The sequence below is a fragment of the Thunnus maccoyii genome, chromosome 15, assembly GCF_910596095.1.
Source record: "Thunnus maccoyii chromosome 15, fThuMac1.1, whole genome shotgun sequence".
Classification (NCBI taxonomy): domain Eukaryota; kingdom Metazoa; phylum Chordata; class Actinopteri; order Scombriformes; family Scombridae; genus Thunnus; species Thunnus maccoyii.
In genome coordinates, this window is record NC_056547.1 from 7,048,571 (window position 1) to 7,064,870 (window position 16,300).

The following is a 16,300-nucleotide window of genomic DNA, read 5'->3' on the forward strand; positions in this document are numbered from 1 at the left end:
TCTGAACATAGAAAAACAAGCCAATTAATCAGTTTATATATTCGGTGTTTTCACTTGAGTAAGAAAATTACAAGTTACATTTTTTGACAATGTTTGACAGCTCTGATATTAGCGTTTAGATATTTGCATTTTAATGAAATAACATTTTCTTCAGGTTGTCCCAAAAAGTAACATCATAACACTGCGAAACTGTATTTGAACCAAACCAACATTTAGCTTATGTTTCAAACTAGTGCTTTTTCATAACAAAGTGCTTGAATTATTACCATCCAAAGCCAAAACAGGAAGATGTGTGACACCAGAAACAAAACCACAGCTGCTAAATAGAAACAGAGAGGGAAACACTGCTTACTGCTTTCTCTTTTATCTGTAGGGAGACAAAGATTCTCTCAACGTTTTCACACGTTTGGGAAGTCAGGACCTGTCGGACTCTGTAATGCTTTTAAAATTACTGCAGGAAGAAAAATCTACCAGTGGAAATGATTGGAATCCAAATCCAAAGAAAATTCCTGCACGCACAATTAAAACAGTGACATCAAGAAGAAAAAGTAACAGTTTAGCACTGTTCATGACAAAATGTTGTAATGTAGAGAAATAAAATGTGACTTTTTTTGTGAAAAAGGAGATGCTCTTCAAAGCTTGATTATATTCTACTTTGTCAACCATTCTGAAGAGGTACGCTTGTAAACACACTATACATCGTATAGCTTAGGTAAAACTACCATCTACCTTTGATAGGTTTCACAAAATTGAACTAAACATTAGAAGAGAGACGCACTTCAGATAAAGATGATATTAAAAAACCTAAAACAGAACAGTACCATCTGAAATTCTTCCAAACACTTCCTGAACGACCGATTTAACTCCTTCAGACACTCACTGCAGAAAACGCGTCAGTAATTAAGGTTATTATTTGTTGAGGGTCTGATGAATAAACAACATATATTTTTGTATATTTACAGTAAGAATATACTTCTGAAAGCACAAGAACTCTGTTAACGGCAAAGTTTGAAAATGAGCGTTTGAATTACAGGTAATAGTGTCTGTATGTATCCAAAATTCATCTTGGACTTTTGCTATGTCGGCAGCCAAACATTAAGTTTTGAAATTGGTTGAAAATCGTACCTGTCTGGTAAATATCGCGGCCTGTACGCATGTCTCTGTGATCTATCAGGTCGATGAGGATAAATGATTGTGCCTTTTACTGTAATCCAGGATGGGCTTCAGGCAAATCAGCACCATAGTATCATCTAAAACAACATGGCAGTGCTGACAGTTGTTCAGTTACATGGGACACTGAGGCAGGAAAAAAAAAGTACCTCTGCTGTGGGTGGATTAAATAAAACACAAATCTGCAGCTTCATTTCTCTCGACTGAACTGAACATTAAATAAAAGTCGTTTATGTGCTGAGTGAGTTTCATGAGCCTCGAGGGCTTGAAACTACATTTTTTTTTGTCTAACTTGCGACACACAGAAGTGTCATTTTCTTTATTTTCTTTCCTAAATTATTTTGCAGATTTGTGTTTCTTTTCATAAATCCAAGGACAGCGATATATCACAACACAACACTGCAGAAAATCACAGCAATTTAGAACAGCCATTTTTCTACACTACTGATACTATAATGTTAACTGTTGGTGAGGGACTGTCTTTTCATTTTTGGTTTCCTCTTGACACACACACACACACACACACATTCTTTCACAAAACAAAACAAAAACAAAACAAAAAAAAGCAAAAACAAAAATAGAAATATTATCTTGGATATTTAAAACAATAGCTTACTCACTGAGACAAAAGGTCCATTTTAATGAGGCCACTTTTTCTGAGGCAAGTTTCCCAAAGTTTTACTGTGTTGGCGGTGCAGAGCACATCCACAAACTTCACGCCACGACAGTCGACTGGAGTCCCATTTTTTTTCTGTAAACACCTACAGGTTCTTTAGGTTGTCTGTCCAACGGGAGCCTCACCTTCCCCCCCCCTCCCCTATTGACAAAGTACGCACTTTCTGCTTGAAATACTAAATGTTGGCAGTTATAAGTATTTCAGAGGAGCTCTGTGCTTCTTTAAAGTGTACAATATTTATAAAACAGCAGCAGGAGCCAGAAGAACGACTGCTAGCTCCGAAAGAGGCGCCCGCTGGACATAACACGTCATTTTGGTTTAAGTCACGCTACTATCATTGGCACTGACTTCACACACGTCTTCGTTACACACATTTCGACCCAACCCTAGACCACCAAACATCCCTGATCCCTGGCCTTGACCCGGACTCTGAGAGACGACCCCTAGAAGCGCCCCTGCGGCGACCATGTTGTTGCTCAGAGCAGAGCTGTTACTCAAGTTGCTGTTACTGCTGCTACCTCCAGAGGCTGAGATGCTGGCGTGCTGCGTTGACAGAACAGCGCCTGAAAGATGTGGAGACGGAGCAGACGCGCCCCCTCTCCCCCCTCCCAGAATACCACCCTGACCTCCCTCACCCGGTGAGAGGAGGAGGTGCGGGGAGGGAATCAAATCTGACCCATCCTCACCTCCTCCTCCTCCTCCTCTTCTCCCTCCCTCGCCGCTGCCCCCGCCTTCGCCGCCCTCTCCCATCCCGCTGCGCCTCTCGCAGTGCGAGCGGTGCCTCATGAAGCTGTCGCGCCACATGAACTTCTTGCCGCAGCCGAGGCAGTCGTACGGCTTGAGGCCCGTGTGCGTCTTCATGTGCTCTGTGAGGTGATGCTTCATCTTGAACTTCTTGGCGCAGACGGGGCAGTGGAAGGGCCTCAGGTCCAGGTGCATGTTGATGTGGCGGTCCCTCATGCTCTTGTGAGTGAAGGTTTTCCCACAGTGGCACATAAACACTTTCCCAGAACCCCCGCTGCCACTGCCGCTTCCGCCGCTGCCACTTCCACCGCCATTCCCCCCGCCGTCCATGCCATCGACCCCTAAACCGCCCTGCACCGACAGGTGGACCGCACCGTGTTCCAGATTGGGACCTTTGAAAGAAGCCCCTCCAATCATACCGCCTCCCATCCCAAGGGGAGGCGGGGCAGAGTCCAGGGAGAGCCCGGAGGCCTGGCTGTAGAGGAGGATCTGGTTCCCCTGCATGTCCAGAGGGAACAGCTGGGCCCGGGCCGTGGCTGCAGACTGAACCTGGCCCAGCAGCGCTGAAACGGCACGGTTAGCACTCTGGCTCTGACCCTGACCTGCTGCACTGTCATGAAGGTGCTGAGCTAAAGTCTGGTCCATTAAACTGCCTTCAAACTTGAGGTAGTCCTCTGAAGACTGGCAGTAGTCCACCTGGGGACAGAGGAGGGTAGGGGGACATCTGTCATGAGGTGCCGATATCAAAAAAGACACCAGTTTGCATTGGGACAACAAACCTGCCAAAATTAAAGCCATCAGAAAATATTAAAGATGCTTTCATCACTAAAAAAAATGGCTTCAGAGTGAGTATGAGCTCACCTGCGAGTCCATGTCGTCTCTGCCGCCGAGCTCTGCAGAAAGACTCCGAACATTGGAGATGTTGAAGTCAGTTCTCTCCCTCTCTCTGGCCATCTCCAGTTCCCTCTCGTCATCGTCATCTTCCTCCTCTCCTCCCTCCTCCCCGGACACGACGATGAGGTCGTCGTCCTCTGTGCGTTCGGTTTTCACCACCACCCACTGCTTGCGGGGCATGATGCTGGGCTGACTGTAGGTGGGGCGTTTCTGCAGTGGCAAGGCCGAGTCCTCCCCATCCTTTCAGTGCAGATATTTGACATTATAATGCAGTTATGAGGGATAATAAATCTGTTCTACTGTCAGTGAAAGCCGTGTATTTTCAAAATATCAGCTAGAGTCGTGTTTTAAGTGTTTCTTAAAGTCAACTGTTCTGTTTTTTTTTTGTTTTGTTAAATGGGAGGAAACCCTGAAAATCACCAAAGCTTTTATTACAAATAGAAGAAACCATGACAGCATGTAAAAGTAAAAAAAGAAAAAAAATAGAAAAAACAAATGACAATGAAAATACACAACTTATTGATTAAATATTATTGAAAATACAAATATTTGCTGCATTAGAAGGAACCTCCACATCTGAACACTCACCTGATAGGAGGACACACCAAAGCTATCGCTGACTCCCACTTCCTGCTCTGGCACTGAGCTCATTTTCTTCCTCCTCCCGCTGCCTCCTCCTCTTCCTCTCTTCCTTTGCTGGTACAACACCTCCTCCTCTTCCTCCTCTATGTCCTCCTCCTCTTCTTCAATCAGGAAGGCCTCCTCTCCTCCAGATGGGGTACAGTAGCTGGGTGTGTTGCTGGCCCCACCTCCGTCCACTGAAGCCCCGGCTGCAGCTGCGCTGCTTCCCCCGAAACTGCTTCCATCTCTGGGGCTGAAGTAGTTGGTGCTGCTGGGAGACTGGCTCTCACTCACTGACGGGCGGCTGGGAGGCTGGGGCGCCCGCTGGGGCTCATTGGAACCTACAACCTGGGCTTGCTCGCGACCGATACCGCCATCACTACCCCCTCCACTACCTACAGTGCCTCCACCTGCATTGCTGTCGCTGTTGCTGCTGCTGCACCCGGGGTTACCTGACCCTCCGCCTCCACCGACGCTGGCTCTGTCCTGCACGCCGCTGCCACCTCCTCCCCCAGCACCTCCTCCTCCCACTGCGGCCCGGCCCTCCTTCAGCAGCTCTGTGCATTTGTCCACGATGTGCCACATCTGCAGGACGCTGCCCACGGTGAGGTAGTTGACGATGTCGTCGCGCAGCATCCGGAGCTGACCAGTGTAGGCGCAGCTCAGCACGCTCTCGAACGCCAGCGGGTCCATCACCGCCGGGATGGTGACCGTGGACATGTTCTTCAGTAGTACCTGAGGGTGGGAGGAGAACAAGATAATACAATAATACATACTGCCTCTTCTGCTCCTCCTCCCTCCCTGCTTCTCTCCCACACACGCTTACCATGGTGGAAAATTAATGTACTGGTCACAATCACAATTTATGCTGTGTCTGGTGACACCGTCTGCCTGCTGCTCTGGTAGGTGACTGGAGTCTAATACAACCTCCCAACAAGTGGCAGTAAAACTGGCCTTTGAGAGTGAGGCTCTCTTAGGCGCTAATTAAAGCATAAACATAAAAAACAGACACGTAGTTTGTTTGAGGCTGATGTCATGCAGCCAACCTTCGCTCTCAGTTGTGCTCTTATCTAATTTTTCTGGATGACCGTTCATATGTATTCTGTCATGCTCATCATTTGGGGTTTTCACCAAAAAATAATGGATTTTTTTTTTTTTTTTTAGAAAAAGCAGCTCAGCTTCAACCGATTTTACACAGATGTCGTCTCTGGTGTATTCTAATCTTGTGTGTTGTGTTTCTTCTGTTTCTTGCTGCAAGAAGGTGCTGATCAGCAGCTCAGACAATCTTTCGGTAGAAGAGAAGTGAAGAGAAAAGTTTGGAGAAAATGCAAATGAGCTGCATGAGTATGCACCAAAGTCTGCCAATATAAGTAAGAAAAAACAACAAACGACAGGATTACAGAGCGATTTGTATTTTTAAAACCAGATGTTCACACAAATCTTTGTATTATTTATTTCTTTTTTTGCCTATTTTTAATATTCAAAGTAAGCACAGATCAATTGACTGACTTTTAAAAAACAGAACCATAATAGACCTGAGATGTAACCTTCATCTGATAACATTATAAAGTGACAGTGATGCCAGAAATGTGTCAGATCTGGTGTTGATGCTTCCTGTTAGTTACAGCAGGTTGCATTCCCCTAAATCTGATTTTGTACATTTTCTACATGGTCCACATTAGAACTGCATGGATACGATGCTGTGAAACATGTTTGTGTTCATACCGATTAGAGAACATCACATCTGTCTCCAGGACAAGTTGATGTGACAGTTTCACACAGAGGGACACACCTGGTCATGGAAGTAGGGTGAGGAGGCGGCCAGGACGCAGCGGTGGGCCTTAAACACATGTCCCTGGACGTGGATGGAGAGGTCACAGAGCCTGCCGTCCTCCCTCTGCCGGTTCAGGCTGTCCAGCACGGAGGTCTGAGCGCTGGGGAAGCACACCTGCACCACCGAGCCAGATGTGTCGCTGGGAGCCGAGCTGCTGCTGCTGCTGCTGCCCACTTCCATGGGCAGGGACTGCATCTGGTTGAGCAAGGAATCTAGGGCTGCAACTAATGATTGTTTTCATTATTGATTAATCTCAATTAATCGATTTTATGTGCAGTTTGTAAAAGGTCTTGTTTTGTTCAGCTAATAAAAGTCCAAACATAATTGGTTTATTATCATAGAAGTCAGAAAATATTCACATTTGTGAAGCTGGAACCAATGGTTTCTGACTATTTTTGCTTTTAAAAAATACAATTATTCGATTATAAAACTTGATATAGATTGATTATCTGTCGATTGATTAATTGATTAAATGTTGCACCTCTAAAAAAAAATCTGTAGAAAAACTTTCAAGGCTCCAAAAAATAAGTCAGAGTGCTCCTATGATGTTATTATTCCTTCCAGGTTTGTGAATATTGATTTTCTGCTGCTACAGCTGAGGACTAACAAGAAGACATTATCCACATACAGCATAAAAAGATTATTTATTATATATCCAGGTATGGAAACTCAACTGCTAAAATTTCATATTACCGAAGTAAAATGTCGTCATCATCAGCTGACATTCTCAAGTTCTGGAGCAAAAGCAGGTATTCAAACATTTATTTTTAATTTCTAAAGATACCATCTTCACAGGTTAAATCCACATGATATTCCATGTTCAGTGGTAAAATTACATTTTGTCTGGAAAAAATTGTATCTTTCAGTAAAACTTCATGAAGTACATTAATTTTTTCTTTCCAAGTACAACAGTGCTGCAATTCTAATCTAATACAGAGACAAAATGCAGAAGATAAGGCGACTCTTTCAACTAAAAACTGCTGCTGATAGATGGCTACTGATGACTCATCATTATTCATCACCCATATTCTCACTTAGACTAATTCTCAAACTGTAGAAGGACTCCGAGAAGAATATTGCCATTTAGTGGGACGTCGTCATGTGCAATCATGTCTTCATCTTCTATCACATGCATGGGCGAGCGGGGAGGAGGTAAATGCGGAGGGAAGCGGCCGATCAAGGAAGCGGTCCACTTGATTGGCCTGGTTGTTGCTTCGAAAAGACTCTTAATTTACCCGGAATACAGTGGGAATTAGTCCTATTCATATGGTCAAGAACTACACAGTCTGCTATAGTCAGACGCCCATAAATACATTGAAACTGTAATCAGTCCTACTGTTCATACTGTCCATTAAAAGATCCCCTCATAATATGCTTCCAAGATGAGTGATGGAGGTCAAAATCTACAGTCTGTGTCTAAAATGTATTTCAATGTTTATCTAAAGTTAATATGAGCAGTCTGAGTTAGACAAATGAATTAAACATCTTCTACAGTTACTGTCTTTGTGTCACTGAGCGAGGAAACACCATCCAGGGAAACAAAAAGTGGGAATTCTGTTCTAAAAAGACTTCATCTATAGAATATCTCCTCTTTATTTGATCCTCTCAGACTGCTAAAGGCTCATATTAACCTCAGAATGACATGAAAATATATTTTTGCATGACTGAATGTTGTCCCTCATGACTTCCATTGGAAGCATGTTATGAAGGGGTCGTTTAACGAGCGGTACGAGCAGGAAGAATGATTACAGCAAGCAAAAACTGTTTCAATGTACATGTGGGGACGTGAGTTTTATTTTAAGACAAGACTTGAAAAAATATGAATCTCTCCTTTGTTCAATCTCAGCTGAAGTCTGTCTTTGTTCAGCCCAGTGGTGGAATATAACAGTACATTTACTCAAGTACTGCTGCTCAAGTATTTCCATTTTACAAGAACACAAGGACCTTTACTGTCATCTCAACACAGTTACATCTATACTTCTTACTTCAATTTAGAAGGATTTAAAATTTAAGAAGAACTTAAAATTTAAGGTTTAAATTAATATAGATTGATTAATTAATAATTGATTAATCATCAAGTCATTTGATGAGAAGAGAAAAATACAAAAATTTCAGTTGCATCTTCTTAAATGTGAATATTTTCTGGTTTCTTTAGTCTTTTATAGCAGGAAACTGAATATCTTTGGGTTTTGGACTGTTGGTCATTTGAGGCCGTCAACTTGGGCTTTGAGAAGAGTAATACACATTTTATAGACCAAACGACAAATCCATTAATTGAGAAAATAATTGATAATGAAAATAATCATTAGTTGCAGCCCTAAATTTGTACGTACCAATAATAGTGCAAGAAGAGCAATACAATAAAATAAAATGAGGGACACCTTTGCAGACGCTCTCAAAAGAAGAGAAGGTGAAATATATATATATATATATATATATATATATATATATATATATATATATATATATATATATAAAAACAAAAATAAAATAAAATAGTGTGCAACTTTGTCACAGCTATAGTTACTACCTGCTTTACAGATCAATATTTTATATGTACATATGATCAGTTTACAAAATACCCATTTAGACAACCCAACAGTATAAGTTGTCAACTTTCCACCTTTAAGAGATAAATGGTGAAACTCTGCACGTGCATCTTTCTGCAGAGTGAAGCTCAAACATCCAACTGATGGATTTTTGAGTGCAGGGGGACACTTCTTCCACCTACAAGTCGGTCTGTTCAGGTTAATTATATGCATTTGATTTCTTTTGAAAGTCATGCACCACATAGGTAATTTGTTTCATTTCGTTTCATTTATTTGTTCCGCTCATGGTAATGCACAGCTCCAGAAAAAGACGCAATTCACAAACAAAACACAACTCAATTTCCTTGTACACAGTCCATGACCGAATATAAACAAATAAACAATAGAAATAGACGGTCTGTCAACTATTCAACAACCATCACTCATAGTAACAAGAGAAAAAGATCAAAAGTCAAACACAATAATTCACTATCAACTCAGAAAGGCTATTATTGTCAACATCACATAATCTAATTATTCTTCCTCTATACATTTTCTTAAACTGAACAGTATTTGAACCCTTTAAATCAATTTCTTTCTATGGTCCTTAAAGCTAAGAGCATTTGTTTTTTATAAATTATCTGGCAACACTCTGTTTATTGCCTTATACATAACTAATAATGTCTTTAACTCAACCACATCTTTAAAGTACATCTGTTTTTCCTCTTGATCATACATTTGGATGTTTGAGCTTCACTGTGCAGAATGATGTGTGTGCAGAGTTTGACACTGAAAGACTGTTTTCACGTTCATCTTCTGAAAGAGGAAAGTTTCTCTGAGCTCATTAATAGGGCTGTAGTCAATCAAAGAAAATCTTGGTCGACTGAAATCGTACATAATCTTCAACTAATCAATTAGTCGCGGGGGAGGGAGGCTGTAACGGGAGAGAGTACACAGTGAACTCCGCAGTCAAGCTAACCCATTGTTGCTAACTTTGGAGCTAACCCCCTTCACTTTTCCAGCACTTGGGGAAACAACAGACTTGTCTTTTTTAGCATTTATTAACTGTTACACACTGGAGTCTGTACTGTACTTTTACTGCCAGACTGACAACTTACTGCTAACCTTTTCCTCTGCTTCGCTCGTATCCACCGTCACTTTCCTGCCACGCACTCTTTCCCGCTCGCTACGCAAACGTACTACGTAACGTATTCCTTAACGGAGTTACGCTACCAATAGTTTCCCTGGCAACGACACAGAGGTTGACTCGCGTACCTGAACAGCGCTGCACAGACACTCCCAAACACTATTGATTTCTGAATCAATGGATATTTGTCGTTATTTTTGACATTAAAAAATATTTTTTTGGCCTGGCGGGAGTTCTTGTTTTCTATAATTATAAGAGAAACACTGATTCAGTAAACGCTCAGTAAACGTTGAGTACAGTTAGATCCAGCAGTCTCCGTTAGATTGGGCGAGTTCAAAGTTGTGAAAACAACGGGGGTGTTTTGAATACCCCCCCCTTGTTTTCAGGTAACTTGTTAGTCTGTCCCTCCCGCCGCAGGAAATAATGGATTAATCCTGGAAGGCTGTTGATGTAGCATTTCTGTCCTTATGAAAGTAACACGGAGATTATTCAACCAATGAGAATTTAGTCGGACGAGAGCATATCGACCAACTAATCGACCAGTCGACCAGGACACCACAGCCCTTCTCATTAAAAATCTGATTTTAAGGGGCGGGCTTGCAAGTATGATTTGTGACATCACAACTAGTCTGGAGCCAATCCTGATCCAATATTCAACCTACACAAGTGTGATGTGAAAACGTGAAGCCTTCAGTGCACAAACACTGAGAACGGACTTTGTGAAGTGCAAAACATCTTATGTCCAGCAGTTAAACTTTTGAAATGAAATATATTTGCCTATTCATAGATTCTGGATTTTATTTTTTTAATTAGGGAGAAGAAGTAATTTTAGGGATTTTAACAAGATAATTGTGGAAAAACCATATCAGACACAAATATAGTATTTTATATACATCATAAAACATCTGGAGGAGATCTTTAAAGTTAAATGTCCTATTGTCCTCGGAGCAAAAAACATTTTTTATATCAATGATTTGCCTGGTACATAACTAATAATGTCTGTAACTCAACCAGAACTTTAACTTTCATCAGTCCTGACATAATAAACAGTCTTGAATCCACCTTATGTATAATTCTCACTGCTCTTTTCTGTAATATAAACAATGGTTTTATGTTGCTCATGTATGTTGCCCCACACTTACACACAGCAGCTAAAAAATGGCCATAATAATAATAATAATAATAATAATAATATCAGACTTGTTCCTGCACTGACGGTTCTGTGACAACACAATGATTTTGTACTTTCCAGAAAATTAAAACAACACCTCCATGTAGAAGCTCCTCCATTTGTGGAGAAATTGATGAATCAACAGAAAATGCATTCATCTCACACACACACACACACACACACACACACACACACACACACACACACACACACACACACACACACACACACACACACACTTTCTTGCTGTTATTGGCAGCGCATGAAACAATCAACAGCTGGAGTACAAACACACTTTTAGTTGACAGGCAACAAAAGCTGCTCCGCTGATTGTAAATGAATCTCTCGTTGCAGTGTGAATGTTTTGCTGCTGGTTTGTTCGCTGCTTTCAGCCACCAGACAGACAAACGGCTGCGTTTACAAACCGTCAGACTCGAGTCACACCGTTACAGATGTGACGTTAGCCTCCTAGCTAGCTCAGACGGCTGGCTACAGGAAAGAAAAACACCGCTGCCGACATTAAACTCACCGTTTTCAGTTGACACTGCAGCCTGCTGAAGTGCAGCCTGTGACCGAGCTGAAGGCAGCTTGTCCCGCCGGTTTATCCAGGCCCTGAAGTTTGAGGACCATTTTTTGGAAATGTTCTTCCCATCTGAGCTCTGCAGCAGCAGACAGCGACGCGTCGCCTTTAACAGGATTCCAGACAGACGAGCCAGACTTTGGCCGACAAAAAATAAAAAAATAAATAATCCTCATTAAATAATAGTGAAAACTGAAACTGCACAAAGAGAAGTGGATTGTTTTATAAGAGGTAAGAAATGAGCACAATGCAAAAAGAGGTTAGTAAACTTCATGTTAACCTACATCAACATTATGAAAGTCTTTTTTCTGATTTTCATCAGAAACCACCTCTCATAGAAAATAATATACACACACATACACTGTAAAAATGTTCTTCATTCTTTTAATTTTCTTTCATGTAATTATTTTAACTAATACAAATAAATTCTGTTCTCCGTAAAGAAAATACATTAAAACCTGGAGAAAGATAATGACAATGATGCTGATTATTAAAGTGCATCGTCTGCTGTCCAATGATCTGAAACACTGACTGATGTGACTGTGAATGTTAAGCAGTGAAACATCCATCCTTTGTCACTTTAATATGAAGTCTAAGAAATGCATAACCAGCTCCTCTTAATCTGGTTTATTGTTTGTTCTCCTGGTTTGATGTTTAAACACTAACTCATATCTACAATGAGGCTTGCAAATATTCAGTGATTGTGATGACCACAGGTGTCATCTTTGTTTGGCCTTGTGACTTACCTATCTGCTCTTTCTCAACAGGTGCTTGTTAGAGCAACTGGCAACACCTGATGGCTCACAGGGTTGCCAGGTTATTAAAGTCCAGGCTGCAGCAGCAGCAGTCAGAGGAGAGAGAAAGAGAGAGAAACTGCTGCTGCTGGCAGCTCTCTGCTCCTCCCCACAGGCACCCTGTTCTGGTTTGGTTATGTTTTTAGTTTCTTTACTACACTTTACAACATGCACACACATCTTAAACTCATCTACTGACATCTACACCCCATACTGTAAATATCTAGTTACTTTAATTTGATTTAATTTTGCTTAATTTGTTTAATGAATGTATGCTTTGTTACCTCTGTATCATGGTGTGTCTCCCTCTAGTTGTGGCCACATGAGCCAGGTTATAACAAACGGGGGCTCGTCCATTAGGGTAAGTTTATTTAAAAGTTTGTCTTATGTCTCAGGTAGCAGTTGGGTGCATGGTGTGATTGTGCAGCTAATGAGGTGATTTGGTCCAGCTGCGTGCTAGCTTTGGCCAGGGCTGTTATGGGTCTTTGGTTTTGTAGATGTGTGCCATTCAGAAGGTACTGTCCTGATGCACTCTTTACAGAGATTTCCCTGTTAAGCTGTGGTGGTGTTTCCCGTTTGGGTTGCTCCATCTGTTTTTTTTTTTTTGTAGTGTTGTGGTGACGTGGTCAGTATCAGTTATTTTTGGACAACTGTCTCAGGGACACATCCATGTGATTTTTGTGGAGTTGCCTGCTTGCAGGTCGCTTTACAAGCCCGCTGGTCTAAAGTGCATGAAAACCCACCAGACATGAAGACTAGGGGTGAGTTGTTAAGTTTTGGTTATGCAGTTAGTGGGAAATTCTCTATGTAGGTTAACTTGTGCCTTAAAGGACCAGTGTGTAAGTTTTAGGGGGCTCTATTGGCAGAAATGGAATATAATTATACAATTATAAGTATGTTTTTAATTGGTGTATAATCACCTGAAAGTAAGAATTGTTGTCTTTATCTCAGAATGAGCCCTTTATATCTACATAGGCAGCCGGTGTGATTCTTTTTCCCAGGATGGCGAAGTCATAACCTGCCCTTCTCTGCTACTGATTGGCTTACCCTGATATTCTTACCCTAACCAATCCAACCAACGAAGGCAAACAGTACTAACCAACAAGAGGCAGAGTAGGGCAGGTCGTGACTTTGGCATCCTGGGGGGAAAAAAAATCAGCAGAGTGGGTCCTCTTTCATGGAGCCCGCCATTTTGCACCGCCATGTTTCTACAGTACCCCACAACAAACAAACCAAACACTGGTTCTAGAGAGGGCCTTTTGCATTTTTCAGGACCTGCTCCCTATGCAGATATAAAGGGATCATTCTAAGGTAAGGAAAACACAATTCTTATTTCCAGGTGATTATAGACTAATGAAAACTTAATGAATATTATATTCCGTTTCTGCCAATAGATCCCCTTAAATCCTACACACTGGTCCAAAATCCTTTATTTGGGGGAAATAAACAAACTTTTAGCACAGTTATGCAAATCAAAAATATTTTATTATAAACTCCATGATATGTGCTTTGAATACCAGCTGAAATATAACACTTAAAGGAAGCAGTCCACAATTCTAGCAAAATGTTGTTTATTTGAGCTGAATCAAATTACACCCCTCCTTTCTGTGCTCCTGAGGCAAAGTGTTGATTGATTTGAATATTGCATGGTTCGGTCCGAGCCTCTTTGTTTCTCATTTACAGAGCCAGGACTGTGCAAACACAGAACGGTCACCTAGAGGACCGTGAGGAGATATATGCTGAATTTGACTAAAGGTGTATTGGATTACAATTGTGGACTGCACCTTTTTAAGTCAGCATGTTAAATTAGTGCAGCTAGAACAGACACAATGAAAATACACAGGAAAGACAATCTGCAATTAGAGGGTATTGTAACTGTAATTTTAAAAAAAGGTTTTGAGCAGGTGTAGTCAGGCGCAGAATGAATACAGTAGTATTATTGACTTCTTAATGTGTCAGTAATGTTAATTTCTATGGTTAACTTATACAGGGAGAAAGACAGACATAGAACACCAACATACCAAAACAAAATGGGAAAACTGGAGCAGAGAGACTGAGAGAATAGAGACAAAGGTTGAGGGATGATCCAGTGAAATACCAAGAATACTTAAGAAACAAAAAAAACGAAGAAAGAAGGAAAGTTGAAGAGTATCAGTGAATTATCTGTCAGGCAGCAAAGACACATCAGAAAATAATGGAGGAAAAGAGCAAAAACACAGGATGATGGTGAAAAGATAGAAAGAGGTGGAGATATTTTGCAGGGCTTCTGCACCACCTGGCACTTCAATGAGGCTGATCAGACACCAGTGCACATAACCACTGGGGGGGAGAAAAAAAGGATAAAAAGAGTAAAAATCAGTAACTATAGAAAATTACAGAAGTTGGAACACAAGATCAAAGAAATGCAGAGGAGGGAAGAAAAATATAGAAAGTAGTGTCAAAGATCAAGGCTGAAGCCAACATCAGACCAGTCAAAGTGTTCTTTAAGATCAAAGACTGAGATGGATGTACAGAAGCACAGACTCCCTCACCATGTCAGACAGACACTTCTTCTTCACACCACACTTATGCACCAAATAAAGGGAAAAATACAAGTCTGCAAGCTATAAAGAGAAACGTTATTCAGAGGAGCACTCACAACTTGTCTTTATAATAAGAAAATGTGTTGATGTCTCCCACAAAGTGTTCAACAAGACTGAAAGCCACCCATGTCTCAGGTTCGCATATCAGAGAAATCATAAGCAAAAAAACATGGACATAATCAAAAATGTTCTAAGTCGGGATGACAATATTCAGCAGGGAAGAAGGAAACAATCACAATAAACAAAAGAGGTTTCTGTCCGACACGATGCTGAAATTGTATCAGAAACTGATGCTGGAGATGCCTCATCTGAAGCTATCCTATTCGCTTTTCTGTAGGATGAAGTCATTTTGGATTGTTGCTCCAAACATCAATAATAAGGAGACGTGCTCATGACAGTGAGACAGTGAAGTTCACTCACAGAGTTTGAGCAAAGTGGCAGAGGAGATGTGCTGTGACACACTGGTTAAGGCTTGTATGTACAGAGAATGTATCTCATGCAATAACAAAAAGACAGCAGGAACACTGGTCACATGATGGTACCAGTGGCTCACAAAAAAGAAGACTGAAAAAGAAAAGAATGGGAAAAGAGAGAAAATCACTTTGACAAAAACTATTAAACAGAGATGTGAGGGTTGCACAGAGCTCCTACTGGATGATTTTGAAAAAGAAATGAAAGACAAAGTGTGCAAGCACCTCTTCAACATCCAGCAGCAATACACACAGCAGCTGCAGTCTTTGCACTGATCTCTGAAAGAAGATGAGGTGATTCTTCACGCTGACTATGCAGACAACTGGCAGTGCAAATATGCAAAGAGGGTACAGCAAGTCTATTTTGGAGCATCTCATAGACAGACAACACTGCTTGATGCTGTTTTGTACACCACAGATAATTATGTGCCTTGTCACTCTCAATGAAACATGATCCTGCTGCCATTTGGGCTCAACATGAACCAATTCTTCAGTTCCTTGGCGAACCATTAAGGGTTCAAAAACTCATCTTCATCAGTGATGGGCCAAATATGCAGTATAGAGGCAACAACTTTTACTTCATGAGCACCGTTCCTTTCCAGATGGGTTTACTGCTATAAACAGGAGTTTCCTGGAAGCTGGTCATTGCAAAGGGCCTGCTGACAGTGTTGGAGTCACCATAAAGAGAAGATAGACAGGAAGCAGAAGAAAGAAAGAAAAGAAGCAGATTCACAGGTAGCCAGTGTTACTGACATACCAACAGCAAAAGCACTCTATGACACACTCCTTCCTCTCACCAATGTCAAGCTCTTTTATGTGGAAGAAGAACAGATTTCTAAAGTACGCTGCTGCCAAGAGAGCTGCCCGCTATGAAAGGCACACTAAGCATTCATCAGGTAATCTGCACTACTGCAGGCACAGTCTGTTCTAAAGTGCTCAGTTGCTTCTGCAGCAGAGAAGCCATCTGCCGCTGTTCCCATCCAATGTCCACCAACATTGCACCACAGACACAGCCTGGAATAAATGAAGTGTCTACAGAGCCACCAATCCCAGAAGAAAGGAGTCATTCTACCTCAAACTCTGGGTGTG

The 16,300-nt window shown here is 41.4% G+C and overlaps 1 protein-coding gene and 1 long non-coding RNA gene across 5 annotated transcripts; one reads left to right on the top strand and one right to left on the bottom strand.

Moving 5' to 3' along the window:
* Positions 1–192: 192 nt before the first annotated feature.
* zbtb22b (zinc finger and BTB domain containing 22b) lies at positions 193–11,461 on the bottom strand. Of its 4 annotated transcripts, none has more exons than XM_042434637.1 (5): positions 11,315–11,461; positions 5,898–6,134; positions 4,073–4,840; positions 3,452–3,724; positions 193–3,286 (listed from the first exon to the last, which is right to left on the bottom strand). In XM_042434637.1, the coding sequence occupies exons 2-5, from the start codon at positions 6,132–6,134 to the stop codon at positions 2,165–2,167; spliced, it is 2,400 nt and encodes a 799-aa protein (XP_042290571.1). In that variant the 5' UTR covers positions 11,315–11,461; the 3' UTR covers positions 193–2,164. The 4 variants fall into 4 exon arrangements, with proteins under 4 accessions (XP_042290571.1, XP_042290572.1, XP_042290574.1 ...); XM_042434638.1 differs by having other exon boundaries at positions 5,898–6,157; XM_042434640.1 differs by lacking the exon at positions 11,315–11,461 and adding an exon at positions 9,599–9,724.
* A 51-nt stretch (positions 11,462–11,512) lies between these two features.
* On the top strand, positions 11,513–15,132 carry LOC121912505. The gene is made up of 4 exons (XR_006100076.1): positions 11,513–11,596; positions 12,133–12,520; positions 12,770–12,920; positions 14,150–15,132. It is a non-coding gene; the product is annotated as an uncharacterized LOC121912505 (long non-coding RNA).
* Positions 15,133–16,300: the final 1,168 nt, after the last annotated feature.

Excerpts from the sequence above, each read along its gene's own strand:
- zbtb22b (XM_042434637.1), bottom strand. The coding sequence starts at position 6,134 with ATGCAGTCCCTGCCCATGGAAGTGGGCAGCAGCAGCAGCAGCAGCTCG. Across the intron at positions 3,725-4,072 it reads TTGGTGTGTCCTCCTATCAG|GATGGGGAGGACTCGGCCTT; the intron begins GTGAGTGTTCAG and ends CTGCACTGAAAG. Across the intron at positions 3,287-3,451 it reads GAGACGACATGGACTCGCAG|GTGGACTACTGCCAGTCTTC; the intron begins GTGAGCTCATAC and ends CTCTGTCCCCAG.